Source organism: Musca autumnalis, unplaced genomic scaffold (assembly GCF_047663935.1).
Source record: "Musca autumnalis isolate F117 unplaced genomic scaffold, ASM4766393v1 scaffold_1, whole genome shotgun sequence".
Taxonomy (NCBI): Eukaryota; Metazoa; Arthropoda; class Insecta; order Diptera; family Muscidae; genus Musca; species Musca autumnalis.
In genome coordinates this window covers 186,844,457-186,872,406 of record NW_027411644.1, presented here as the reverse complement: position 1 = coordinate 186,872,406, position 27,950 = coordinate 186,844,457, and the positions used below count along the sequence as shown (strand labels likewise).

At 34.9% G+C, this 27,950-nt stretch overlaps 3 protein-coding genes across 3 annotated transcripts; 2 read left to right on the top strand and 1 right to left on the bottom strand.

Moving 5' to 3' along the window:
- The first annotated feature begins 333 nt into the window (after window positions 1-333).
- On the top strand, window positions 334-1,179 carry LOC141388821 (larval cuticle protein A2B-like). Its single transcript, XM_073959240.1, has 2 exons — window positions 334-450; window positions 586-1,179. Exons 1-2 carry the CDS (start codon window positions 439-441, stop codon window positions 1,096-1,098), a joined length of 525 nt encoding a protein of 174 aa, XP_073815341.1. The 5' UTR covers window positions 334-438; the 3' UTR covers window positions 1,099-1,179.
- Window positions 1,180-9,774: 8,595 nt separating this feature from the next.
- LOC141388819 (uncharacterized) lies at window positions 9,775-26,160 on the bottom strand. The gene is made up of 3 exons (XM_073959237.1): window positions 26,149-26,160; window positions 25,516-26,078; window positions 9,775-10,231 (listed from the first exon to the last, which is right to left on the bottom strand). The coding sequence occupies exons 1-3, from the start codon at window positions 26,158-26,160 to the stop codon at window positions 9,775-9,777; spliced, it is 1,032 nt and encodes a 343-aa protein (XP_073815338.1).
- Window positions 21,784-22,469, top strand: LOC141388820 (larval cuticle protein A2B-like). Its single transcript, XM_073959239.1, has 2 exons — window positions 21,784-21,795; window positions 21,870-22,469. Exons 1-2 carry the CDS (start codon window positions 21,784-21,786, stop codon window positions 22,467-22,469), a joined length of 612 nt encoding a protein of 203 aa, XP_073815340.1.
- Window positions 26,161-27,950: the final 1,790 nt, after the last annotated feature.

The following is a 27,950-nucleotide window of genomic DNA, read 5'->3' as shown; positions in this document are numbered from 1 at the left end:
TCTTCAATCCTAATCCAACGTAATTCATTATACTAATTTCCATATTGTTAGACTTCATTATTCCAGTGATATATAGTTTTTACAAAGAATTTCCGGGGCAGAAATTGTATTATAGTTGCTAGGAAAATCCATAGCTATTTAATTGTTTGATCCATTTCTACAACACTCAATGAATTTATCTCTTGCATATGGTTATTTACTAAACAAAAGTTCCATACGCACCATATTTACCATTTAACCAAATTACCAGACATCCGTTCACAATTTTAGAAATAACTTGCAGTAATTAATAAATTATACACACATTTTTATTTCTTTGAGCTGCTATGAAATATTTTGGTATAAAAGTTGATCAAAACATCAAAACGTTATCATTCACATTTCGTGCTTACGACTTTAAAGAACATCAACAGTAAACGCAGATTAAACTATCACAACATGGCCTTTAAGGTAAGTAGTAGTAAATGAATGAGTGGCTGAATGATTGGCTGCTGTTTGCCCTGTCATTTAATCAAAACAATTACAATGACAGCGTCATTACAAACAATTTTTTTCTATATCGATTTTGTTACTGTTGTTTTGCAGTTTGTTTTTGCCCTTGCTTTTGTGGCTGTTGCCAGTGCTGGTTATGCTCCAGTAACCTATCACACTGCTGCTGTTGCTCCCGTAGCTGTTGCCCACAAAGTTGTTGCCAAATCTGAAGATTTTGATCCTCATCCTCAATACAAATACAGTTATGGTGTTGACGATAAATTGACCGGTGATAACAAGAGCCAAAACGAAGAACGTGATGGTGATGCTGTACGTGGTGAATACTCTTTGATTGATGCTGATGGTTACAAGCGTACTGTCCACTATACAGCTGATGATGTTAATGGTTTCAACGCTGTTGTTCAACGTGAACCTTTGGGTCATGCTGTGGTCAAGACAGTTGCTCCCGTTGCCCATTATGCTGCTCCAGCTACTGTTGTCAAGACTGTGGCTCCTGTTGCCCACTACACTGCTCCAGTTACTCATTACTCTGCCCCAGCTGCTCACTATGCTGCTCCCACCCATTATGCATCTTACGAAACTCCCACCTACACATATCATCATTAAGTGCCAATGTTGTTGAGTAATTGTGAAATACTGTTATTTTATAGCTGTATTAAGGGACATATATTTGTATTGATAGATATAAGTGACTGAATACTAGTGAAATAAATTACTTATTCGGTTGTGATAAACAAAAAATTTGAATTTTCTTAAAATATTGTAAAATTTCTATATTATTCCGTGAAATCCAATTTTCCCATATATTATGGTAACATGGGGCGCCTTCGCCACTGGGGCGGCTACGCCAGTGCCGATTTTCTCGCAAAATACAAGTGCTAGAAAAAATCCGTTAAAAGCAAAATTGGCAGTTGTGTCATAGGTATGATAGCGGACGCACGCGGTTTTGTGTTTTCAGGGTATTGGGAAAAATAATTATGGTAGGTATTTTTTGTGATATCTTCTTTACCCTTTGCGATATCAAAACCACATTTTATACCGTTAGAAGACAATTACTGAAGAATATAAATCCCAATAATTCGCATGAAAAAAGCAATTGCAAATGTCAATATATTAATATTATGAAATATATAAGGGGTGGGGCGCCTACGCCATCGTAGGGGCGTGGTGGGTTAATGTTAGAAATTTGTCATGTTTAACTTAAATTCTTTATACCATAAATATACCATACTATAATATGAAGTTAAATACAAATATTATCCTAAACGTATCTTGTTTTATATAATATGATTTTTGTACCTAAATTCAAGGCGCCTACTTCAATTGTGAATTTTAAAATAATTTTTGATTATACAATAGAAAACATGTTCCTTTTTTGCATAATGTTGATATATAAGGAAGAAGTATGGTAAATTACAGTTTTAGAGTCCGTTGGAGAATGTTCAATATCGATGGCGAAGCTGCCCCATGGGTGGGGAGGCTTCACCACTTTTTACACATTTTGTAAATTTTCAAAAATAGTGTTTTAAAAACAAAATTATAACCTTTTATATATCAAAACTTATAGTCAAGATATGCTAATATTTGTACCAAAAATAATATTTGAAAAAACTTTAACGGTGTCGGTATGAGTACATTTTGAACAAAAACGTGGCGAAGGCGCCCCATGTTACCATATATGGAAAAAAAGTAAGTCCGACAAAATTTGTTGAGCTACTTTAACAAATTATTACGTTTTTTCCCTAAACTAATATTTGATTTTGGAAATTTCAAATGAAAACTAATATTGTTCCGAATATTCTGTACTGGAAATACACTTAATTAACAAGTTGTATAAGAAATATTTAAAATTTTTTGTATGAATACTCTTTTTGAGAGAAACTTCCAGTAAGACTGAATAACTTCTTTATGCCATGTCATGTCATTATCAAATAATTAAGTGTTTTGGAATTCCCCAATGAAAATAAAGATCTTGAGCCTTTAAATCATTCTGTACTCAAAAAAAGAAAAAAAAAATACAAAATCAATTAGAAAATTAATCATAATTTTGTATTCCTCTTTTATATCAACTTGTTGCGAAATAGTGGGAGAAAAGAATGAAGAAAAATTCATTATGTGCTTATATCTGCTATAAATAGCATACCAAGTATGTTTGTACGAAATCAATTTCAGACAATTTGGAGTCGATTTACTCGTCTCCGTTCATCTGTCAGGCTGGTCTCGTAATTATATCCAAACTTAGTTTAAGTTCGAAGATGGACCATATCGGCCTACCCCTTCCGTTAATTACCCCGAGAAAGTATTATTCGCACGATAGTTCCAGAAGGGACTAACCGAATTGTTCCGAACTACTGATGTAGAAATATTACTACCATTCATATACATATAAGCGTCGAATATGGACTATACCGGTCCACTCCTTTGGGAAAAGTATAGTTTAACAGCTCTTCTCTAACCGTTTTGAATTTGTTTGAAACATGTTTTTGGGGCAAGTCTATACCTCCTTAGACGACTCCAACTAAACTGACTAGTGCCTAAGATAACCCACGAAGGGAGAAACCGGTTTGATCTTAGTTTTGTACATCGTATTACTTCTTATTATTATTATTTCTATCTTGAAGTACCTCCGTATATAGACTACATCGGAACACTCCTTTGGGAGCCTCACACATACATTTTGGAAAGAGTACCGTTTAAGGACTCGTCCCGGATTGTTTCAACCTTTTTTGTCTCTGTGGCCCTTGTTACGACGGTATAATTTGTTAGGGGTCAATGTCCATTCTACTTGGGAATTTGGCCCAAAATTAAAAAAAAAACTTACCGACTTTATAAGCATTGAGTTTACTTATTTTCTTTGTGTCCGAGGCCGGGTGTATATGGACAGTATTTTTTATATATTTTTGAAAATTTAAAATACTATTCTCAATATTTTAGTTAAAGTAAGTTCGCTGACAATTACACAACGTTAACTCTCTTTAATTCCCTGATGATGATTGGAGATTCCAATCGAAATATTGGAAATAAAAGAAATCATTAAAAATCACAACATCGATTTTTATTTATAAAAAGCCTATAGCCAAACGATAACAAAAGCATCATTCTGAATATTTTTGTCCGGCTTGAGGTCATCACAAAATAAAAAACAGCTTGATGTTAGTTTTTTATTTGATGACTTTTATTTTTCCGATATTTTGATAGTCGTCGATTAATTACACTGTACAACAAAATCGAACTTTTTTTAAAATTACAAGAAACCCCGCATAGATTATGAAAGAGGACCGAAAAAAAAGAAGACTCGTGTATCGGCGTTTTAAAAGTTTACGTCGGGAAGTAACCTAAATAGGCGTGGCAAGTTCCGCCAACGTCTACAGGTTTTGAAATATTCGACATCAGAATCCTTGGAATCCTTTCATTTTAGGTATAAAATGTCTTTGGCTATATTACTGACAACAACCCGGGTATTTTCTAATGCGAGTCACTAAAGGGGTCTTTTTGGTCTCTTTTTTCAAAAACGTTTAAAAACTCCTTTAAATCAGATAGAAATATTCTACAAAATTATTTGTCATAAAATTTTACTATAGGTCTCCGAATACACCAAAACTCTAAATTGTACCTAAACGCCAGGAATCTGCCAAAAGTAAAATCACGTTTTATGGTTAATGTTGTACTTTATCTGTTTTGTCCCACAAGACTTCATTCTGGATACAAGACGCCAAAGATAAAAATAATCTCCATCAAATTTCAATATAAGTCGCCGAATAAATGAAATATGTATTTGCAATATATATCAAGAAAATATATACATCAAGTTTGCCAACAAAACACCCAAATATTTTTTGAATAAATTTATTTTGTTCTTTTTTCGAGTTGATGCATGAAAGTAACATGAAATTTAGTTCTAGACGAAAGATGTTAAAAGAAGAAATATTCTACACAAATTTTATTGTAAGTCCTAGAACAAACTAGATATCTGGGTAAAATACTTTGTTAAGGAAATGACGTTACAAAATTAGATATTATAGGTACACGCAGAAAAATTTATGTTTGAAATATGTTTGGATCCAAACAAATATATGTTTGGGACCGGTTGCAAACAAATATATGTTTGGATCCAAACATAATATGTTTGGGTCCAAACAACTATATGTTTGCAACATTTTGTAACTTATCTCAATTTGATATGTTAGGGTAAAACATATTTTTTATGTTAGAACATTTTTTTTCATGGGTGGAGAGAGGATTTTTGTCAACGAGAGTAATAACAGTGCTCTCGCGGCTGTGGAATGCTGTTTTATAATGAAGAGTTGTGTGTATTGTATAATAGAAGACGTAGAAGCGAGGAAGGGGGCTTTGGTGGCATGTATGCGTCAAACTCGTGTGTTTCTTGTTTTGTTGTTGTTAACCAACTTAGCAGACGAATAAGAAAAGAAGAAATTATATGAATTATATTTTTTTTTTCTTTCTTCAGTGTTTTAGTTGCCTTTGTAGAGTCAAGACGGTAAAGTGAGTGAATAAATCAGTGTTTTGTGTTTTCTTAAAGAAGTTGTGCTTTTTATTAAATTAAATGCCCAATACATTTTATAATTGAATCGGAAAGTTGAATGGAATTATTTTATTGGACAAGGAAGAAATCGCATTTAATATTGGTAATTACATACATACTTATGTATATTTGAAATATGGCATATCCATATTTATTTATTACATTACATAATCATTTGATTCTAGATGCCGAATCCCCGCTGATGATTTCAACTATGAGGACAATTTGTTTTATTTCACAACTAAGGAGAAGCGTTCAACTACGTTTCTATATATTTTTGCTTTTTAAAAGTGTAACTCCCTTGCTCTCAGTAAGCGCCCACTGGTGCATGTGTTTGTTTTTTTTTGTGCCTTTTGGGTTTGTATTTTTCTGCACCCAAACATATAAAATGTTTGCACCCAAACATAAAATTGTTTCCACCCAAACATATCTTTGTTTGCACCAAAACATAAATATCTTTGCACACAAACATATATATGTTTGCACCCAAACATATATTTGTTTGCAGACCCAAACATATGTTTGGGACATATGTTAGAGAGGCCGTTTTTTTTTGCGTGTAGAGATTATTTGTTAAACTTTTAGTCTCTTATGCTTGGTTTACATTTACGAAATGCACTCGATTTCAACTGTCAATTGCTTTGCGTATACGTCAAATGAAATCGAATGGATTTCAGATGAGTTTTCATTTGACGTATACGCAAAGGAATTGACAGTTGAAATCGAGTGGATTTCGTAAATGTAAACCAAGCATTAATTAAAAATTATTCCATACTGAGTCAAAATAAATTTATTCAAAAAATATTTGGGTGCTTTGTTGGCAAACTTGATGTATATATTTTCTTGATATATGTATATTGCAAATACATATTTCATTTATTCTGCGACTTATATTGAAATTCGATGGAGATTATTTTTGTCTTTGACGACTTGTATCTAGAATGAAGTTTTGTGTGACAAAACTAAATAAACTCAGATAAAGTACAATATTAACCCTAAAACGTGATTTTACTTTTGGCAGATTCCTGGCGTTTAGGTACAAATTAGAGTTTTGCTGTATTTGGAGGCCAATAGTAAAATTTTATGCCAAATAATTTTGTAGAATATTTCAATCTGATACGATCACATTTTAAAGGAGTTTTTAAACCTTTTTGAAAAAAGACCCCTTTAGTGACTCGCATGAGTGTTAAATTTTTTCATTAAAAGATACCCCGCGTTGTTGTCAGTAATACTTCCAAGAAACTTTATGCCTAAAATGAAAGGATTCCAAGGAATCTGATGTCGAATATTTCAAAACCTGTAGAAATGGGCGGAACTTGCCACGCCTATTTAGGTTACTTCCCGACGTAAACTTTCAAAACGCCTCTTGGGGCCTCTTTCATAATCTGGTTGAATTATCTTGTAATTATTTTTTGTGTTGTACAGTGTTATCATCGTCAGGGTTGTTAAATTTGTTTGTTTTTGTTAAGAAATTGGCGAAAATTCTTTTCCACTCATGTTGAAACGTGTTTTCCTACTGAACGTGAGTGAAAGAGAACAATAATATCAAAAAGAGTAAGTCCAAAGGTCAACCATAATACAAAAGTAATTAAAAAAATAAACATAGTTGAAGCAAAGTTTTATCCTTTTATAACTCGGGAATTGTTGTTGTATATTATACAAATTAAATGCTTTTGGATAAAAAGAAATGTTTTTAGATTTGGCAAATATTGGCCTTGAAATTTAATTTGCGTGGAAGCTGTGTGTATATTAATGTTAGAAAATGGGTTGAAACCTACGTGTCATTTTTGGTTTTCTCTCGATTTGTGATTAAACCCCACTTTTCACGATATTCCTGTCAAAGTAATTGTAGACTCTACAATGTAGAGGCCAACTAAATTAGGATCATCTTACGAATGCATAATTTTTCCACATTAGATCTGCGTCTACTTATGGATGATACTGACATTTTGAAGCCAGATTTTAAGTGTTTTTTGAAATTTTCTTCTAATTTCGTTCCGCAAACAGGGTTTTAAATAAATCATACATATATAGGATAGTAGAACTCGCGATTCTGAGTTATTTGATATACATATGTGTCATGAATGTAGCCTACACCGCTTCACAGAAATCTGTAAATCGCGTAAAAACTAGTGCAGCATCCTTGGTTTGCGGAAACAGAGATTTAAAAACTTCACTGATAATGGAGCTATATTAATTATATCCCAAAAAATAGTGTGTGATGCTACATCCACGGTTCTTGATTGATCGCCTTGAATTAGATATATGTATATCGTTGTAGATTTTATGGGGAACTGAAACCAGACGCGGAACAAAATTGTATGCACTTTGCGCAAACTAGCGACGTTTTAAAAGTATTTTATTGCTAAGATGCAGCCGATGCTACATCTTAGCGTTAAAATTATATTTCGTAAAATATGCTGTACATAAAAAATCACATGCGGACAAAAATATTTTCATAATTATATTTTAAAAATTCATGTTAATTAAAACGGTTTATTTGAACTCTATTTCCGTTTAAGAAGCCTAATGATTTAACTGAAAAACTGGATAATTTCCTCAATGGGATACCTTTTATGTGAATATAGATAAAACAAAATCCGCACATTTTCTCAAGAGTTTCATGAAAAATAAAAGAAGTACTCCTATAGATTTTTTCTAATATTTTTAACTTTAGAATACATGTGAAAACATTTTTTTCAAAGCAAAATTTATTTTTGTTGCCCAAATATGTGTTTATTTTGGCTATAACATTCAAACTTTTATCCCGATCATTATAATTTTGTATCCCGATTTATAATTTGATTCTCCGTGAAATTTTTATTTAAAACTATTTTTTTCGTAATTTTTTGCGGGTAAATGGACCTACATCCGCAATCTATTCACTGACGTCGCTTTGTGATAACTTTTTAATGACAATTGTGCTTATTAAAATAATTAGCGTTTCTATAAAAATTTATTCTTAAAAGCAGAAGTAAAACAGCGATAACTTTTGTCCGCAACAACCAAAAATTTGCTCGCTAGCGGTTTTGTACTGGGGAAATTATTCTTAACCTATGTTCATAAAAAGCGTTCACACGCAGAGAAAAAAATATTCCAAGAGCAAAATATGTATTGTTAACATATTGTTGGATTCCTTATGTGGTATTGTGAATCCAACAATCGTTTTTGTTAAATCCAAATATAGTTTGTGTCAACTGAACAATATTTTTCTCTTTTCTTTGAAAAAATTTTTCTCTTCTCTCGCTATTCGATGCCGTGTTGAAAAAACAATTTTTGTGAGTTGTGGTGTTTTTATGACATGCTGCCTTTATCTTTGTTTTTGTGTGTATGTATACCAACAATGAGACTCTTGTTTTTATTTGTTTCTGTTTTGGTTTCATTATTTTTCTTTATTTCATTCTCCTTTCCTTTTCATTTTGTTATGGTGTTTAATTATTCCTTATGTTGTGGTGGCTGCTTGTGGCTTTTTGTTTGTCTTTGTTGTCAGCTAAAGTAGCAAACCATGTATTGCGTTCATCAATGCTCGTAATATTATACGCGATATTTATATCAAAGTTGTGCGGAAAGTGTATATGAGAAGTATATACACTCAAATCAAAAAATTTAGTATCTGGTTTTCAGGGCTGACAATATGTTTTCTATGTTCGGAACAAAAGATGGTATTTTTGGATTTGGATTACAATGTTTACACAAAACAAACACATTTTTGGAACCAAAATAAATATTTTTGTTCCAACAAAACCGAAAAATATTTTTTCTGTGCGTGCATGTAGCGCAATTTTTTTTTTGTTTTTGGAAATGGAATATGAAAGCGTTGGCAACATTTCCCATATCTCCGTCGGCACAGCTGACTGATACTATCAAACTTGTTTTAATAATATGTAGTGAAAAAGCCCCGATTGGTCATTACAAAATAAGGAAAATAATACTTTACGTTTCCAGTAATGACGGCATATATATGTATGTATGTTCTATTTATATATGTCTCTGGTATGTTACCATGTATATCAACTTATGTATGTATGACTGGACGGCTAAAATATGTCGCAAACATATAAAAGAAATTCCTTGGAAAGTAGTGCCCAGGTGTAGTAGTAGGGTATCACATGTAACCCTGTCCGACTATAACCCTATCTTACTTGTTTTCTCAAACATTTTAAATAAAAACTGTATTTAAATAAAAATCACCTAAATATAAAAAGGACATAACTCCCATTGGGGCTTATGTCCGATGGGGGTTGTCACACATAGCTCCCAAAATTTTGGAGTTATGTCCGCAAACTCCGTCTGGTCATTTCCTAGGACCGAATGCCACAACTTATAAATGAGCGTTAAAGTCCCTAACACCAGTCGGTTACGACCTTCCAAAAGCGTGCTACTGTTAAGTACAGGTACTAATCGGCGTGGTGTAAACTACAAGCAAATCAGTCTCCATAATTCCTAATCTAACTGCTCACCCCATACATTCCATAACGGGACCCAACGAGATAGGTCTGTATTGAACAGACTGATGAAACAGGAAAGCTGGTTACTAACCTCTACATCTGCTGCGATTCTTCATCAATACGTAGTAGCCATTATAAGCCTGTAGCTGCAGTTATTAATGAGCTTAGTAAATTATAGTAAATTTTAAAATAATAGAGTTTTTATTATACACTTATTAACATTTACCAACAAGTATAAATAAATAAAATTTAAAATAACAGTATTCAATAATTTATCAACAACATTGGCAATTAATGATGATATCCATAAGCGGGAGTTTTATAAGATGCATAATGGGTTGGGGCAGCATAGTGAGCAACTGGGGCAGCATAGTGGGCAACTGGAGCACTGTAGTGGGCAACTGGGGCAACAGTCTTTACAACAGTTGGGGCAGCGTAATGAGCAACTGGAGCAACAGTCTTAACAACAGCATGACCCAAAGGTTCACGTTGAACAACAGCGTTGAAACCATTAACATCATCAGCAGTATAGTGGACAGTGCGTTTGTAACCATCAGCATCGATCAAAGAGTATTCACCACGTACAGCATCACCATCACGTTCTTCGTTTTGGCTCTTGTTATCACCGGTCAATTTATCGTCAACACCATAACTGAATTTGTATTGTGGATGAGGATCGAATTCTTCAGATTTGACAACAACTTTTTGAGCCACAGCTACGGGAGCAGTGTGATAGGCAACTGGAGCATAACCAGCAATGGCAACAGCGACAAAAGCAAGGGCAAAAACAAACTGTAAAGCAGAAAATCCAATATTAAAACATTTGTTTGACAATATTTGTTAAAAGACATGACAAACAATAATTAGCCAACCAACCAACCAGCCAGTCAATCTCAGTCTCACTCATTACTTACCTTAAAAACCATGTTGTGGTAAATTAATTTTTTGTGAATACTGTTGAAGTTCTTTAAAGAGCTAAACACCAAATGTGAATGATATCATTATGAATTTTTGATCAACTTTTATACGAAAATAAATCGAAGCAGAATAATGCTAGTTTTTGTTTTGCGGATAGCCAAGAGGAAATTAAAAGTGTGGAATGTAATTTTTTTCAATTAATGAATACCAATGTACATACATACGTCTTTATGTATAGCGAGGTAATATGCATGAAGGGTATAACTCATGTACCTAAAGTAGCGCATAATATTATAGTGGGACAAAATGAAACATCAATTCCATAATTACCCACTGATATTTTACGTATTTGGTAATTCTCTGGCTAGGACCCAATTCCATTGTGGAACTATTTCAAGGTCATGGTTTGAGAGGTGGGAAATCCCAAGTGGAAGTGATGGTACTAACTCAGTAGTTCCAAAAAGGGTTAAACTCTTATGCCTTTAGAATGTTATGATGATGTCAGTCGACGTATATGCTCAAAATAAGGGTAAAGGTCGGTATCAAGTACACTTGAATCCCGACAATTTATAACCGAAGAGGCCGGGTATTTTTTTACAATTTATAGAAATTTCTAACTTAGCGAAATTAAAATTTGAAGGAAACAAAAAAAGTCTGCTATAAATTATTGAGGTAATTGTTCTAATTTTTCTGCATTTTAGAATAGTATTAAGCAGAATAGTTCCTTGCAAATAGTGGCAAATATGTCTTTGTCAATAATATTCACGATTTTAGTTATATTGATGGTCGTAGATATTGCCGTGATTTGGGATTTTTGGTTTTTTATTGTGCAGAAAACATCCTTATATAAAATAAAATACCTTATATAAAATACTAAAATAGGAACTTCGACTCGCAGACGTGGATTAAATTTGATAATTTGAGTTCGAATATCTATTCTTTGAGATCACGTTGCAGAGATCAATATCACTTGGGTATTGAACCTTTGATTTTAAACATTTAAAGAGATATTTCGAGTAAACTGTGCAGTATGAATTTATGGTAATAACTTCTCGTCCTCATATGTTTATGATCTTTCATCTTAAACTCAAGTAATCGTATCTACTGTGAAATTAAATCATTAACTCTTTTCGAAATTTGTACATTTGTTGTATCTAAGGAAAAGAATTTTAAATAATACCACCGTGCGTCTTTTGAAATAAAAATAATTTAAGATCTATTTATGAACTCCTAGGGAGTTTGGTATTAAAAAATTGTAGGTTAGGTAAAAAATTTTATATAAACCACAAAGGAAGGTACATACCGTCATTTGTAGGTATTTTTATTACCTCTACCATAAGATGAAGGGTATTTTTAACTTTGTCATTCTGTTTGTAACCCTACAATATATTAATCGGATACCATATAATGTACAATATTCTTGATCAGTAGACAGCGGAATCCTATGCAAATGCATATATGGTTAGGATGGTCGTAGAGAAAATCTGATTAGACAGAAACTAGTTTTATCACCAAATAAAATGAATTAGACCCAGATTTTTTTGCATATTTTGCATATCGTGCATATTTTTACATCTGTATATATAAAATTCTTCGAGTCTGCCATGATGTTCGAAATTAAACTCCTCCGAAACGGCTGGACAGAATTCCACGAAATTTTGTATGTGGAGTTTTTAGGTCTGAGAATAGGTTTTTTATACTGGTCAGTTGAGTGACCAGGGTACCTTCCCCAAAAATGTTTTTAAGAAAACGTGAAATCAAAGATATTTTAAAAATAGCTTGCAATACTATGGTAATAATTATCTTAATTCTGAATGGTCATCTCGGAAGTGGAATATCGCGGTCAGCCCAAATAGTATAATTATAGATAATATACTTAATTTTAGTAAGCGTGACTACAAAAACGCTATAAACACTGGCTTCAATAAGTGGGAATGCGCGATCAACCCCACATTTTGGTATACAGTACAATCCCGATAATGTTAAATGTCGCTTGACCGAAGTTCCAAAAAAATCGATTGAGAAATCAGGCTAAACCTAATTTTAAAGATGGTTAAATAACTAGAACGTCTAAAAATTAGCATTGGTCACTAAAACGACGGGCCTACAATGTGGTGTATTTATAATCTATCTAAATGTATGTCAAGTTCTTTAAGACTGACATGATGTTCTAAATTAAACTTCCGAATCGGCTGGACCGAATTTGATGAAATTTTGTGTGTAGGTTCATAAGGTGGGAGAATACCGAAAATGGAGTGGGTGGAAGACCTCCCCCACATGGCGTTTTAACAAATCGCGAAATCTCAGAGATTATTATACATATTAGTATTCAATACATCAGCAATGGTGGCCTCTGCCATTAATGGGTGTTCTGGAAGCAGAATGCAGCGATTACGTCCAATTTTTGAAAACTTTATTCTAACTGCAAATACGCCATGAACGTTGACTTGGAATAATTCGATCAAGATCACGTTTTTTATGCAGCAAAGTCTCGATAAATTCAACTAGCATTTTGAATTCATTTTTCATGAATCACTGATGTTTTCATGGTTAGTACATTAAAATAATAACGTATTCAGTGAATCAGCACTTTGTTAACAAGAAGTAAAAACGGCATTAAGTTCGACCGCGCTGAACCTTTTCAACACAAGTTATATTGAAACCAGATTTTAGCCATTTCGGTTGGATAATGTGGCTGAAACCTCCAAGGGCGACTAAATACCAAATATAGCCTTATCGGTTGAATAATGCGGCTAAAACCTTGCATATACTGAAAATCGGGAGGTACCGTTCTATGTAGTCTATATAAAAACCTAAACATGTACCAAATAGTCTATGTGGGAATGTCTTCTACCCACAACGAAGACTAAATACCAAATTGTAGCCATGACGGTGGGAAACCTCCAAACTGTTCTATGGTAGCTATATCAGAACGTGGACTTATACCGACAAGTCTCTGCAGATATGTTTACGACCCCGACGGAGACCAACAACAATCATTTCGGTGGAAAAATTAGGCAAAACCTCTTTACTATAGAAAATCATGATGTGCCGTTCTATGGGAGCTTTATCAAAAAGTGAACCTGAAGCGACAATTCTCTGCAGGAGTATTTACGACCCCCAACGGACACCAACAAACCAAATTATACCCATTTCAGTTTAATAATTTGGCCAAAATCTTGAAAATACCCAACATCGGGTGCTCTATCAAAAACTGGACACAGAATGGGAATGCTTATACCCCAAGGAAGACCAAATTCCGCTTAATGTTGTTGTTGTAGCAGCATATAATGCTGGGTTGGCAGCCGCTGGCCGAAACACTTTTGGTTTCGGTTCAATCCGGTACGTAAGAACCCGCTGCCGTGGGATTGCAAATTCCGTTTAATGGCCAATACCGATAATCGGGTGGTACAGCACTATGGGGATTATATCAAAACGTGGACCGGTACAACCCATTGCAGGCTGTATGTTGATTTCAGATGAAGAACATCGCTACATTAACTAATTTTTATTCTGACCAAACAAATTGAAGTATTACAAACAGAAACAAAAAGTTAGTTATACCCTTCATCTTATGGTGGAGGGTATAATTAAAAGAATTTTCTATTTTAAATCTGGAAATTGTATCTCCAGATTTAAAATTTTATTTTATGAAGTTTCAAGAAGAATGCATAGTTATGTCAATTCGGTTCAAAAATCGCAACATTTCATTCGTAATTCGATTATTCTATTTGTAATTCAAATTATTCCATTTGTAATTCGACTATTCTATTTGTAATTCAAATTATTCCATTTATAAAATTATTCCATTTATAAAAAGGAAAGGAACAAAAAGGAGCAAGTGGAATAAATCGGATTACAAATAAAATAGTTCGATTTACAAGTAAAATAATTCGAATTACAAATATAATAATTCAAATTACAAACAGATAAATTCGAATTACAATTGAAATATTTCGAATTACAAATGCAATTCTCGAATTACAAATAAAATGTTACGAATTAAAAATGGAATTCTCGAATTACAACTAAAATGATTCGAATTGAATCTGAAGAGGTGTAGATATATAAATTTGTAGATGGGTTATAAATGTCTACACGAAAAACTAAAAACTGGCCAGCAACGCGGACCGGGTCAGCTAGTATTTACATAAAATAAGCATATGCAAAAATATAAACAAGGATTTGTGGTCTAAAAATACCACCGAAATGGCTGAAACGTGGTATTAAGTCTTCGTTAGGGATATGCAATTTTACACTTGAAATTTGTTCGCATGGGTCCACGTCTTCATATAGCCACCATAGAACGGTACCTCCCGATTTTCGGTATTTTGAAAGTTGTAGCCTCAATATCCCACCGAAATGACTGAAATTTGGTATTTAGTCTTCGTTGGGGGTATAAAACTTTCCACCTGAAATTTCTCGGTACAGGTTCATGTCTTCATATAGGCCCCATAGAACGGTACCTCCGGATGTCTGGTATTTTGAAGGTTGTGGCCTCAATATCCCTCCGAAATGGCTGAAATTTGGTAGTAAGTCTTCCTTAGGAGTATAAAACATTCCACCTGAAATTTCTCGGTATAGGTTCACGACTTCACCTAGCCCACACAGAACGGTACCTCCGGATTTCTGGTTTTTTGAAGGTTGTGGCCTCAATATCGGTCCAAAGTGGCTGAAATTTGGTATTAAGTCTTCCTTGGAGGTATACAACTTTTTACCTGAAATTTGTCGGTATAGGTCCACGTCTTCATATAGCCCCCATAGTACGGTACCTCCCTATTTTCTGTATTTTGAAGGTTGGGGCTGTGGTTATACATTTCTCTATTTCCTTGACTTGTCTGAAAAGAATTTTAAACAGAAAATTTGGACATACAAACATTTGTGTACCTTTTATCGAAATATTTGTTGCATATGTCATATGTTTCGATTGCAATTTAATCAGAAGCCAAAACAAGTAAAAAAGGGTGTTAAGTTCGGCCGGGCCGAACTTTTTATACCCTCCACCACAAGTTGTATTGAAGTAAAATGGAATAATTAGTTTCCTTTCGTGTATGAAGAAGACTTAATACTAAATTTCAGCAATTTCGGTAAAACAATTTGAGGCACCATTCTATATGGGCTATTTCATAACGTCGATCTATACCGACAAATTGCTGACGGAAAGTTATTAGGCTCAAATAAGACTTAATACCAAATTTCCTATATTTCGATAGGAGAATGTGACTAAAACTTAAAAAATACCGAAAATCAAGAAGTACGCTTCTAATACTCTTCTGGAATATTTTATAACTCTTGGAAGACGAAATAACGAATTTCAGCCATTTCGGTTGGATATTGACGTCACAATCTTCAGTACTACGAAAATCGGGAGGTACCGTTCTATGGGGGCTATATCGAAACGTGGACCTATACCGACGAATGATAGTCAGAAATGGGGCAATATGAATGCGTGGACCTGTACAGACATATTTCTGACGAACAGTTTTATATCACATTGAAGACTAAATACCAAATTTCAGCCATTTTGGTGGAATATTGAAGACACAACCTTCAAAATATGAAAAAATAGGGAGGTACCTTTCCATGGGGGCTATATGAAGGCGTGGACCTGTACCGACAAATTTAAAGGGGAGTTTGAGTACCCCCAACGAAGTCTAAATACCAAATTTCAGCCATTTCGGTGTGATAATGAAGCTAAAACCTTTAAAATACCGAAAATCGGGAGGTACTGTTCTATGGGGGCTATATATATATACTGTTCTATGGGGACTATATGAAGGTGTAGACCGATACCGACAAAATTCTGAGGGAAAGTTTTATACCCCTAAAGAAGACTACGTACCAAATTTCAGCCATTTTTAGGAAAGCTAAGGGAAAGTTTTATACCCCTAAAGAAGACTACGTACCAAATTTCAGCCATTTTGGTAGGATAATGAAGCTAAAACCTTCAAAATACCGAAAATCGGGAGGTACCGTTCTATGGGGGCTATATGAAGGTGTGGACCGATACCAACAAAATTCTAAGGGAAAGTTTTATACCCCTAAAGAAGACTACGTACCAAATTTCAGCCATTTTGGTAGGATAATGAAGCTAAAACCTTCAAAATACCGAAAATCGGGAGGTACCGTTCTATGGGGGCTATATGAAGGTGTGGACCGATACCAACAAAATTCTAAGGGAAAGTTTTATACCCCTAAAGAAGACTGCGTACCAAATTTCAGCCATTTTGGTAGGATAATGAAGCTAAAACCTTAAAAATACCGAAAATCGGGAGGTACCGTTCTATGGGGGCTATATAAAGGTGTGGACCGATACCGACAAAATTCTGGGGGAAAGTTTTATACCCCTAAAGAAGACTACGTACCAAATTTCAGCTATTTTGGTAGGAAAATGAAGCTAAAACCTTAAAAATACCGAAAATCGGGAGGTACCGTTCTATGGGGGCTATATCAATACGTGGACCGATATATCCCATTTTCAATACCAACCATCCTGCAAGTAATAAAAACTTCTGTACCAAATGTTGACTCTCTATCTTTAAAATTGCGAGCTGTATCTTGATTTCAACAGACAGACGGACGGACTGCCGGACGGACGGACGGACGGACAGACGGACATGGTCAAATCGACATTGAATTTTATTCTGATCAATAATATATATACTTTATAGGGTCTCCGACGAATATTTCGATGTGTTACAAACGGAATGACAAATTTAATTATACCCTCCGTGACTCTAACTTAGCGTTATAAATTTGCTCGCTACTGTTTTGCGTCGTTTTTGAGATGACAAGTCTTCAGTCAAATCAAATGATGATTATTTTGGTATAACATTTCGACCTTCTAACTTGTTTCCTTCCCTGTCCTTTTCTTCATTTATTTCAAGAGCCGCAATAAAAGTACCACAAGATGACATCTTTCAGCTTCGAACTCTTCTGCAAAAATGTCCCCCAGAAGATATTATCGAAATCGACATAATCTTGTTTTAGAGGTCCTTTTTCACTTTTACCCATACCTTGCTCTATATCGGTTTATTTCAATATATACCATTTAAGTCATTGAATGGAAAGAATTCTAGGAGCTTTGCCGAACACATTAATATAATTATTTTTAAAGACTGATCCGTACATGCATTTTTCGGAACCGGTTATTCGGATATTAAAATCGGATTTTAACCGGGTTTTTATGAACCGATTAACTGAATATGTATATCATTGGAAAGCTATTAAAATCCTCAATCCGATAAAATTAATTTGCATTTTTTGCGGTTCCGTGCTACAATAAAAAAAACATATTTTTAGCACTTGTGAGGATACATTTCTGTGCGTAAAAAAATAGAATCAGGGCTTGAGGATAGGAATGGGAAACTCTCTTGAATATGTTAAAAATCCGGATCAACATATTCCCCTTAAGTCCAACTACTGAGCTATGGCATTAGCCAAACTTATGCTTTATGTCATGGCAGCTATAATACAGTCCTTCACCTTTAGGTGTTGTTGTGACACCTTTCCCAATCCATCCCCAGCAAAATGTTCGATGCCAAAGATGACATTCAATCATGGGTGCAAGTGATCTAGCATGTCATCTTTTTAGCATCTTCATCGATGAATTTTATATGAGCGTGGACCCCAAAAGATGACGTTCTTTTCTGGATCCTAAGCATGTCATTTTAACCAATGCGTTGACATGTCATTTCCACCAATGCTTTGGCATGTCATTTCCACCAATGATTTGACATGCCATTTTCACCAATGCTTTGACACGTCATTTTCACCCATGCTTTGACATGTCATTTTAACCAATGCTTTGGCATGTCATTTTCACCAACCCCTTGGCATGAAATTTTCATGTCTTGTTTGGAAAATGGAAATGCTGTATTGAAATATGGTTTTCATGAAAAACAAAACTCTTTATTAATTCAAACGAATTCATGAAATAGCTACAATTAATTTATCAGTTTAGTTTTTCAAAAGTTTACATCCAAAATTGCAATGTAATCACCACCGCTGCAACGCAAAAGATTACTTCCTCCGTTCTCCACAACTGATATTCTTTCATCTTACAAAAGGTTTTTTCAATTATCTTCCCATCACCAGTTCAGATTTCAACATGGACTCCAAATGCACTCCTTTAAGTATTTTTATTTCGTAAATTACTTTTATTTTATAATTTTGTTATTTTATAACAACATTTTGGTAATTTATACTCTTTTGTTTAGTGACGAAAATATGTAGGGATCTACAACCCGGCTTGCTTTAGGGATCTCTAAGAACAAAATGTAACGAACGGGGAGGAGAGACTTTTTATGGAAAATACCATTTATGCTTAATTAATTTATTTTTAATTGTTTGTTTCCAAAAGTAGTTTATTCATTATTTTCAGATTCTTGTTCCTATTCGTTTCGGACTTTTTTTTCAAATTCCAAGAAGCGAGATTTGATTGATTTCATTCTATGTCAGATTTAGAACAGACAAGGGAACTTTTAAAATAGCAATGTGTGCAGTCCGATTCTATTTTTAGCTCGATGGTTGGGACTTCATATAATACCAATTGTTTAGAAGTTTTAGTTGTTTGATATGCAGGAAATGTAAGACAACATCACGACGACAGTTCTAACAACTTTGGTCTGTTCCAGAAACTGCAAGAATCTACTTATTTTTACTACGATAACAATTTTTCCTTTGTTATCGGAAAAAATAGTAAAAATTAGTAGATTTTTGCAGTACTCGAACATACCAAAATGAAAATAAACAGGTGTGTAAATAAAAACACAAACATCATCTCCATTGGATCGATGGAATGGGTACAAATGCTTATGAAAAGATCGGATCTTTCACGACTTCCTTTGCATTGGTTCAAATCCCAATGAAAAGATCGGATCTTTCACGACTTCCTTTGAACCAATGCAAAAGATGACATGAAATCACGTCATCGCAAAGAACCCCTTCCGTCAAATTTTGCTGGGTCGTATTACCTGTGTGCCATTAATATCGGCCTTGTATTTTTCAAGTACATCTGCCATTGCGTAGACTGCACCTTCTTTATAAATTGTTCGAACATTCCATGTGCAGATTAATTTGCGGGGTCGCCATCTTTTGAAGGGTTGGTTTTTCTTTTCCTTTTATCTTTTCATGGTATGTTGCTTTTTAGAGGGATGGGTTACTAGCGTTTTTAAGGTTCTTATGGACGAACACCCGACTAAAGTTAGTTCACTACTTTTAACGAATGTTAGAGAAAGGTACCCGAGTGAGACCACGGGGAAGTGCGTGTCCACTTAAGGTAAAAGAGGGACCAAAATTAGTCCTGGCCTTTGCCATGTTAAAGCTGGTCAGGGCCGATGCTTGGTATATTCCATCCCCTTCGATATTAGGGGTAGTAAATTTCAACGATATTTCATTTGTAGTATTCCGGTCACAGGTCACTTAAAATAACCAGATATTTCGCGCGACATTCCCTTGTTAAAATTATGGGTGGGAAAGAGGTTTGTGATGAGGATTTTTGCTGGGTACATAAACAAGTTTCGTTGGATTTGACTCGCTTTCGAAGACCCAAAGGGTCGAATCCTGTTTTGAATCGGGCTGCTAAGCATAGATGCAAGATTCGTCTGAAGCACAATTTCTTTGCACAAATCGGCAAGAGCCATTTTCAAGTCACTGTAAACAATACAACACATGGTCGTATGACAAACTGTCCTGAGCTCATTTAGGATAAAAACTGTCAGTCAACTTTTCCAAAATAAAATGGAAAGTTTTCGATATCCATAATTTTTTGTAGAGAAGTTCAAAGGTTAAAATCCTTTATTCCATTCAAATATTGGAAAAGGACATGCACCAACCAATTTGAACAAATTTAATTATTTGTTTGTTTAATAATTATATCTTCGAGAAAAGTGCTTAGCACATTTTTATGATTCTCAGAATTTAAGACAATTATTGAGAAATTGAATTGAAACTTTCCTCTATGGAGAGATAGAATACCTGCTACAAATCCAAAATATTTCCCCAAAAATGCATTCAGGGGTTTTTCTAAATTTTGTGGCTCTTTTTCATTTTTGAAGTATGGAATTTCCGACCTGAAGGAATGGACCACACTGTCCATTTTGGAAGACGATCTTACTTTGAGAGTCATTCCACCAGTCATTTCAGTTTAGAGATTTTTGACCATTGGATTTGTCCAGACAAAGAAAAAACATAATAACGCTGTAAGTAGGACAAGAAAGAGCAGCTTCGGTAATAATTTCCAAAGGATTCTAGAACAGACCTTGAACTGCACTCATACAGAAATGTTGAACTTTTTTCAGGGAGGTATCCTAAGGGCGGACGGATATGACACATTTTCGAACTTAAACAAGGTTTGCACAAAATATTACGATATGTTCCAGAGTTATCGTGTGTACCATTTTTGCGAATAATGTAGAATTTTTGTGGGAGAGGTACCGGAAAAATTGGACTAAAAAGCACTATTTTCGAACTTTATCTAAAATTCGAAGAAATATGTATGTATTACAAGATATAAAGTATGAACCAACGTTTGAACATGTCAACGCATTGGTTAAAATGACATGCTTAGGATCCAGAAAAGAACGTCATCTTTTGGGGTCCACGCTCATATAAAATTCATCGATGAAGATGCTAAAAAGATGACATGCTAGATCACTTGCACCCATGATTGAATGTCATCTTTGGCATCGAACATTTTGCTGGGTTGTAATAGGTGCTTGGAGACATTTTGTGTGGAGTGGACCGATATAGTTCAATATCGAACCTGATCTATGCCTGATAGATATATTATGATGTGCAAAGAATGGTCCAAGTCAAAGAATGGTCATAATTGTCTGAAAAGAATTTCGCCCAAACATGCTTGGGACTTAAAATAATTTTTTTTGATGAGGCACATCGTTAAAAGGACAAGTTCTAGTTTAACCCTTTGTTCATATGGATGAACCGACTTTGTATTTATTTCTTGTATGTCTATTTCAAACATATACATTTCGAAATTCTACAAACAATATGTTTCCCTTAAATTTTAACAAAGCTTTTTGAATTTTTTTACCATGTCTTCAATTGAAATTGAACAAACGAAACATTTAAGCAAATATCTATAAATATGCAATCTTGAGAAAATTCCCTGTAGTGTGTACTTCATCTTAAAATTTAAAAATGTTGAAATTGTGCAATTGTATTGATCACATAAATATTGATCAACAATGTCATACACTGCGGCTAATAAACAAAAGACAATGCAAATTATTTTGATCCATAATAAATCAATTACCCATAAAAGAGTATAAAAGTTGTTCAAAAAATGCAAATTGTTATCATTCGCTTTCTACCTTTCAATCCCTAAAGAAACGGCAACGACATTGACATAACAGTAGCAACATGGCTTTCAAGGTAAGTTTGCACGGAAATTCATTATAATCTATCATTAATCCAATATTGAATGTTTCATTATATGTATCTCGCAGTTTGTTTACGCTTTCGCCTTCATTGCTGTAGCCAGTTCTGGTTCTATCCCTACTGATTACCCTACATCAGTTCCAGTGGCTGTTCACACAGCTCCTGTTGCTCATAAAGTTGTTGTCAAATCCGAAGAATTCGATCCTCATCCTCAATACAAATTCAACTATGGTGTTGATGATAAAACCACCGGTGATTCTAAGAGCCAAACTGAAGAACGTGATGGTGATGCCGTTCATGGTGAATACTCTCTGATTGATGCTGATGGTTATAAACGTACTGTTCAATATACTGCCGATGATGCCAATGGTTTCAATGCTGTTGTCCAACGTGAACCTTTGGGTCATGCTGTGGTTAAGACTGTTGCTCCCGTCGTTGCTCATTATGCTGCTCCAGCTACCGTTGTTAAACATGTTGCTCCTGTTGCCCATTATGCTGCTCCCGCTACTTTTGTTAAACATGTTGCTGCCGTAGCTCACTATGCTGCCCCAGTTGCCCACTACACTGCCCCCGCTGCTGTTGTTAAAACCGTCGCTCCTGTAGCTCATTATGCTGCTCCAACTCATTATACTTCCTATGAAACTCCTGCCTATAGCTATCACCATTAAAAATCATTGTTGTTATTGTTTGTCAAAAGTCGTCATTTGTGAAGAACATAAATCATTTCATCATTGCATTGTAAATGTTCACATTGTTAAAAGTATGAAATATAATTTAATATGTATATTAAAAATTGTATATTCTTTTTTTCAATTAAGTCATAACGAAATCTCTATCGGAAGGAAATACAAATACAAAAATGAATGTTTCTGAACTTTGCTGATGTATGTATCCGAAGCGTTGAGACTCACGAAAGAAAAATGCTTTCCATACATAAAGCGTTTGAAAGAAAATTCTTGCTCGGGATCAATCTGGGATGAGGAAGTGAAGAATAGTTTCGTATGAAAAAAGTACTGACATCCGAACACCATAACATCGTCATGGGTTAACTTATAAAAAACATTTGTCTCAAAGGCTGAACTTAAAAAAGATTTCCAACCCTTACGATCTTTTCAAATTTTTAACAGAACTGTGTTTTCAGTTTCTAACACACACCGCTAGTCAAACAAAGTCTTCAGACGAACTTGTTTGTTATAAATCATAGACATATTTAGGTTGTGAGTCGTAATCCAATTGTCCAATCCCCATCATGGAACAATCTGTATATATGTTGAGCATTCCTGGCCGGTTGTTATACATTAACAAGTAAGAATGGCTTTAAGTTCGGCCGGGCAGAACTTGCCCTCTACCAGGAGTGGTATTAAAGTAAAATGGAACAATAAGTTTCCTTTCGTTTATGAAAAAGACTTAAAACAAAATTTCAGCAATTTCGGTAAAACAATATCGCTAACCTTCAAAATACGGAAATTCGGGAGGTACCGTTCTATGGGGGCTATATCAAAACGTCGATCTATACCGACATATTTCTGGCGTAAAGTTTTTAGACTCAAAGAAGACTAAATACCAAATATACGACATTTCAGTAGGATAATGTGATTAAAACGTAGAAAATACCGTAAATCACGATGTACGCTTCTATGGGGGATATAGGAAGACGTGGACCTATACTGATAATTCTTTTCTGGAATATTTTATAACCCCGTGAAAGACTAAATAACAAATTTCAGTCATTTCGGTGGGATATTAACGTCACATCCTTCACAATTATGAAAATCGGGAGGTACCGTTCTATGGGGGCTATATCCAAACGTGGACCTATACCGACGAAATTCAGTCGGAAAGGGTTTTACTTCCAACGTAGAGTAAATACCAAAACTCAGCCATTTCTGTTTGTTGTTGTGGCCACAACCCTCAAAATAAGAAAATCGGGTGGTACCGTTCTATGTACCGTTCAAACGTGGACCTATACCGACGAAATTCAGTCGGAAAGGGTTTTACTTCCAACGTAGAGTAAATACCAAAACTCAGCCATTTCTGTTTGTTGTTGTGGCCACAACCCTCAAAATAAGAAAATCGGGTGGTACCGTTCTATGTGGGCAATATATGAAGGCGTAGACCTATACCGAAAAATTTAATGTGGAAAGTTTTATAACTGAAATGAGGACTAAATACCAAATTTCAGCAATATCGGAGAAATATTGAGGCTACAACCTTCAGAATACCGGAAATCGGGAGGTACCGTTTTTTGGGGCTATATGAAGGCGTGGACCCATACCAACAAAATTCTGCTGGAAAATTTTATATTCCCAACGAAGGCTACCTACCAAATTTCAGCCATTTCGGTTTGATAACGAAGCTAAAACCTTCAAAATACCGAAAAGCGAGTGATACAGTTCTATGGGGGCTGTATTAAGGCGTGTGCCTGTACCAACAAATTTCTGTGAAAAAGTACTGAAATTTGGAATTTAGTCCTCATTTCAGTTATAAAATTTTCCATATGAAATTTGTCGGTATAGGTCCACGCCTTCATATAGCCCACATAGAACGGTACCTCCCGATTTTCCTTTTTTGAGCAACAAACAGAAATGGCTGAGATTTGGTATTTACTCTACGTTGGAAGTAAAACCCTTTCCGACTGAATTTCGTCGGTATAGGTCCACGTTTCGATATAGCCCCCATAGAACGGTACCTCCCGATTTTCATAATTGTGAAGGATGTGACGTTAATATTCCACCGGAATGACTGAAATTTGTTATTTAGTCTTTCATGGGGTTATAAAATGTTCCAGAAAAGAATTATCAGTATAGGTCCACGTCTTCCTATATCCCACATAGAAGCGTACCTCGTGATTTATGGTATTTTTAGGTTTTAACCACATTATCCTACTGAAATGTCGTATATTTGGTATTTAGTCTTCTTTGAGTCTAAAAACTTTACGCCAGAAATTTGTCGGTATATATCGACGTTTTGATATAGCCCCTATAGATCGGTACCTCCCGAATTTCCGTACCTCCCGGCCGAAATTAAAGCCGTTCTTACTTGTTAATGTATAACAACCGGTCAGGAATGCTCAACATATATACAAACTGTTCCAAGATGGGGTTGGACAACTGGATTACGACTCACAACCTAAATATGTCTATGATTTATAACAAACAAGTTCGTCTGAAAACTTTGTTTGACTAGCGGTGTGTGTTAGAAACTGAAAACACAGTTATGTTAAAAATTTGAAAAGATCGTAAGGGTTGGAAATCTTTTTATAGTTCAGCCTTTGAGACAAATGTTTTTTATAAGTTAGCCCATGACGATGTTAGGGTGTCCGCATGTCGGTACTTGTTTCATACGGAACTATTCTTCACTTCCTCATCCCAGATTGATCCCGAGCAAGAATTTTCTTTCAAACGCTTCATGTATGGAAAGCATTTTCCTTTCGTGAGTCTCAACGCTTCAGAGACATACATCATCAAAGTTCAGAAACATGAATTTTTGTATTTGTATTTCCTTCCGATAGAGATTTCGTTATGACTTAGTTGAAAGAAATAATACAATTTTTAATATATATGTATATTAAATTATATTTCATACTTTTAACAATGTGAACATTTACAATGCAATGATGAAATTATTTATGTTCTTCACAAATGACGACTTTTGACAAACAATAACAACAATGATTTTTAATGGTGATAGCTATAGGCAGGAGTTTCATAGGAAGCATAATGAGTTGGAGCAGCATAATGAGCCACAGGAGCGACGGTTTTAACAACAGCAGCGGGGGCAGTGTAGTGGGCAACTGGGGCAGCATAGTGAGCTACGGGAGCAACATGTTTAACAAAAGTAGCGGGGGCAGCATAATGGGCCACAGGAGCAACATGCTTAACAACGGTAGCTGGAGCAGCATAATGAGCAACGACGGGAGCAACAGCCTTAACCACAGCATGACCCAAGGGTTCACGTTGGACAACAGCATTAAAACCATTGGCATCATCGGCAGTATATTGAACAGTACGTTTATAACCATCAGCATCAATCAGCGAGTATTCACCATGAACAGCATCACCATCACGTTCTTCAGTTTGGCTCTTAGAATCACCGGTGGTTTTATCATCAACACCATAGTTGAATTGGTATTGAGGATGAGGATCGAATTCTTCGGATTTGACAACAACTTTATGAGCAACAGGAGCTGTGTGAACAGCTACTGGAACTGATGTATGGTAATCTGTAGGGATATAACCAGCACTGGCTACAGCAATTAAGGCGAAAGCGAAAACAAACTGCGTGATATAATGAAACATACAATATTGGATTAATGACAGATTATAAAACATTTCCATACCTACTTACCTTGAAAGCCATGTTGCTACTGTTATGTCAATGTTGTGCCGTCTCTTTAGGGATTGAAAGGTAGAAGGCGAATGATAACAATTTGCATTTCTTGGCCAACTTTTATACTCATGTTACGTGGTAATTGATTTATTATGGATCAATATAATTTGTATTGTCTTTTGTTTATAAGCCGCAATGTACATTGGACAATATTTATGTGATCAATGAAACATGTAACTTTATTTGTATAATTGCAATATTTTACATTCACCAACATTTTAAGAAAAAGTACACATTATACTAAACAATCTCAAGACTGCATATTTATTTAAAGGTTAAATTACATTGCTAGGCCTAACACATTGCTTTAATAATAATATTTGTTCCACAAATATCCCAGAAGGAACAAGGGAGACTTCTTTCATTAGCATTAGCCCAATGATATGGGACGTACTTTTTATCGCCAAGTTCGAATGGGGTGGCTTAAGACTCCACTTGTCGAGAAGTTTTACATTTGCTGAAATACTGAGGAAATGTCTCCAACATTACTCTGAGAGGTATTTTTCCCACCGATGATAATTTGATGTAGGAATCGAACCGGGGAATTCAGTTTACAAGGGGGGATTGCATATCATTGCATCACGTTGGCACCCACACATTGTCTTTAACTACTTCCAAGGCAAATTTATTTACCATTTAGGAGCGGTGAAAGGAAACATCAGTTGGGTGACACATTTATGGTATGGCAAAGAATACCCTCGCACCCACGTTCATTGTATGTATAGTTTGGGAATTCCCGACTTTTTTCCATTCCCGGGAAATCGGGAATAAAAATTTCTCATTCCCGGGAACCCGGGAATTCCCGGGACTATGAGAAATCGAGTTCGTGGGGCATAGATGAGATAAAGAGCAAACATAAAGGAAATAAATACTCCTTATATTTATAGTTGTATCATTAGTTATCTCTTTGGAACAATATTAACGACGTTGCTCAAAAATCTTGAAAGTACCAATACATCTTATATGGCAGCTGGTCAAGTCAACCAATTCTTCCTGACTAATTTGCGGAGATTATATAAATTGATGTTTTCCACGACCATCCTAGCAAAGGCTTCCTTCATATCAAAGATTGCTGTGCGACTCTATTTTTTAAGCCAATGATATGGAACTTCTTTTTATGGTTCGAAGATCGTGTCGATCATAGAAGTTTGCAAGTTTGACCTTTTGTGTACAAAGCTTCACAATTGCACCACGGTTGCATCAAAGATATAGATATATAAACATACTATAGTTATTACTGTCCTCCATTCCTAATATTCACGGTTTGCCACTTACACATTATATTGGTTTTAAAATAATTTTGGAGAAAACAGCAATTCGAATCGATCACAGAGTTTATATCTTAGCAAATTAATATACTTCAAGAATGCCATTAATAAAAATATGGATTAGAACACCAAGGAAAAGGCACCAAAAAGTTCAGATTTAAGTGAGTTTATACAGACTTCGACTTCCAGAAAAAACAATAATTATTGAGAGGACCAAAATGTATGTATTTTTGTTACAAATGATCGGGAATTACGAATTATCAGGGCATGAATAATCGCTATTCCACTATATTTTCAACATTAAATAATATAAGACTTATGTATGAAAAATACAAATACCCGTATTCCCGGGAATTACAAAAAAATTTCCCGGGAAATCCCGTCCGAAAAAAATCGAGAATTCCCGGGAAATCCCGGGTCGGGAATTCCCGACCAGAAACTCTAATTGTATGAATAAATTTCCATTATCTGCTCGGACAGAACACAACGAAT

What these genes read in the sequence shown, in the direction of transcription:
- LOC141388819 (XM_073959237.1), bottom strand. An exon ending in GCTGCTCCAACTCATTATGC is followed by an intron (nt 10,232 to 25,515) that starts TTCCTATGAAAC and finishes CATTGCTGGTTA; the next exon opens with TGCTCCAGTTGCCTATCACA.